Here is a 2,515-nt window from a genome sequence, read left to right as displayed (position 1 = left end):
TCAGTTCTTGCAAGGCCACTGTAAAACTAACCTCAAACTGTAATATTCTTGGGTATAGATTATACTGCATTCTGTCACTTTTATGCTCTTGAAGGAGCTTTTTTTCCCTTCCCCTCGTTTGAGAAATAATGATTTATTATATGTTATGTAAATTTTAAAAAAATATAATTTTTACTTTCTCATTTGACTGCAAAGATTTGTTGACTATTTCTATTGACATCCACAACTTTTTCCCATTAAGAGTTTTTTTTAACTAAATATGTTGATTTCTTTTCTTTTCTTTTTTTTTTTTTAAATTAAGGATGGCTCTGAGTAAATCAATGCATGCAAGAAATAGATACAAGGACAAACCTCCTGACTTTGCGTATCTAGCATCCAAATACCCAGATTTTAAGCAGCATGTTCAGATAAACCTGAATGGAAGAGTGAGGTAGGTTATAGATTTATTGATACTGTATCATTCTGGTATAATCTGAGTGGACATGGTGTAGTGGATGTTGTGCTGGACTAATAATAGAACTGAATGCTAGTCCTAGACATTTCATTAAACACTTGTTATCTGGCCTTGGACAAATCACTTACCCTCTCTGGTCTCAGCTTTTTAATTTATGAAATGATGGAATTGGACCAAATGCTTTTAAGTTTCTTTCTAGCTTTTAAAAAATCTCTTGATGTCCAAATTATAGTTTAGCTACCAGAGATCCTAGAGTATCTACAGAGACCTTTGGATTGTGCTCTATGTGCTCAAAACCCTGGTGATGGGTGAGGGTCTAAAGTTGTTATTTTAATAAATGTATGTTTATTTTGATGTGAGGTAGGGAAATAATAACCAGGATATTAAAACTGTGATTTCATAGATGCTATTACTGCTAAAGATTAATAATTACTAAGATGTTGCAAAATTTAAGTTTGAAAAGTTGACTTTTAAAACTTTAGAAAATAAGAGTGCAAGTACTTTTAAGAAATGTCAAAAATTACAATAGTATGGGAATGACTGACGTATGTGTTAAATTTGTGAGAAAGAACCCTTCTTAAACTTTATGGGGGTTATAGAGAAGATTGGAAATTCCAAGCCTGCCTGTGGAGAGGTGTGGCAGTTCATCTGCTGTGAGGAGGAACAGGGATTAAAGAGAAGAAAGAAGGCAAAGAATAGGGCTTGAGGCATTTTGTGAACCTCTTTTTTTCTTCCTCTTATCCGTCGTCTCTCATAGCTTTAGGAATGGAAGTCCAAGGGCAGGACTTGACTTTTTTTTTTTAATGCTTTTTATTGAAATATAATTTAAGTACAATGACATACACAAAACTAAAATGACATGAGTCGATGTGTTTTTTTTTTGCAGTGTTCCCCTCCCTGCCTGGCAATCAACAAAGAAAGTTTTCCTCCATGTATAAACCTTTCCTGGACCCTCCACATCAACAAACTAATACTATATTTGTCTTTCTGTGATTGACTTATTTCACACAGCACTCCAAGTTCATCCATGTTATGTGGTGTTTTGTAGACTCTACATTATTCTTTAGTGCTACACAGCATTCCATTGTGTGTATGTACCCTAGTTTGGTCATCTACTCTTCCATTGATGGACACATAGGTTGTTTCTGTCTTTTTGCTTGGGTGTGTCTGTATCTGTTCCTGTCCTGGCTCTCACCTCTAGGATATATACCTCGTAATGAGATTGCTGGGTCAAATGATACCTCTGATTCCAGCTTTCTAAGGAATTGCCATACTGCTTTCCACAGTGGTTGTATCATTTCACAGTCCCACCAACAATGTGTGAGAGTCCTGATCTCTCCACATCCCTGCCAACATTTGTTATTTTCTGTTTTGTTGACCCTTGCCATCAATGCTGGGGTGAGATGGTATCTTGTTTTGATCTGCATTTCTCTAAAGGCCAGTGATCGTGAGCATCTCTTCATGTATTTGCTGGCCACCTGAATATCCTCCTTGGTGAAGTGCCTATTCCTGTCTTCAGCCCATTTTTCAATTGAATTCAATTTCAATTCCTTTGCTTTTGAGGCATTGGAGTTTTCTGTAAATCTTAGAGATAAGTCCCTTACCAGATATATAATTACCGACAGGTATGAATTTGTTGCTGTCACTTTTGTTATGTGCTTTTTCGTGGTGTTGATTTCTTTGTTCCATATAGTTTTTTGTGCTGAGCTCATTTTGTTTATGAATCGTGTTATCATTTCCTCCATTGCTGTTGTTTTAATATTTGTTATGTATTTGTGCTGGTCCTTTGTTTTTATTGTGATGTGAAGGTTTATCATTTTTCTTTGAGGTTACCCTGTGGTTTATAGTTTTCTTCCTAAGTTTAGAATAGTCCGTTCTATCCTGTAGTTGTCTTGACTTCCCTACCATTTAGAAGTTCTGTAACTACACAATTATTTCCCTCTTTTTGGTTTGTAGTTGTCCTTGTTTATCAATTAATGTCTCTGGCTCCCTGTTTACAGTCTTGTAGGTTTATTTACTTTGGATACTTCATAGTTGGGTTGGTTTCTGGGTTATGTCACC

General features: G+C 35.7%; 1 protein-coding gene across 1 annotated transcript in view; it reads left to right on the top strand.

Moving 5' to 3' along the window:
• The first annotated feature begins 302 nt into the window (after positions 1-302).
• METTL16 (methyltransferase 16, N6-methyladenosine) overlaps positions 303-2,515 on the top strand; it is a 110,091-nt gene continuing 107,878 nt past the window's right edge. Inside the window, exon 1 of the mRNA XM_007937459.1 lies at positions 303-430. Within this exon, the coding sequence (XP_007935650.1) occupies positions 303-430 (128 nt within the window). The remainder of the gene's footprint in view (positions 431-2,515) is intronic.

This window comes from Orycteropus afer, unplaced genomic scaffold, assembly GCF_000298275.1.
Source record: "Orycteropus afer afer isolate SDZICR_OR568_19922 unplaced genomic scaffold, OryAfe1.0 scaffold00042, whole genome shotgun sequence".
Taxonomy (NCBI): domain Eukaryota; kingdom Metazoa; phylum Chordata; class Mammalia; order Tubulidentata; family Orycteropodidae; genus Orycteropus; species Orycteropus afer.
The sequence above is the reverse complement of the archived record's forward strand: the minus strand, read 5'-3'. Positions and strand labels throughout refer to the sequence as shown.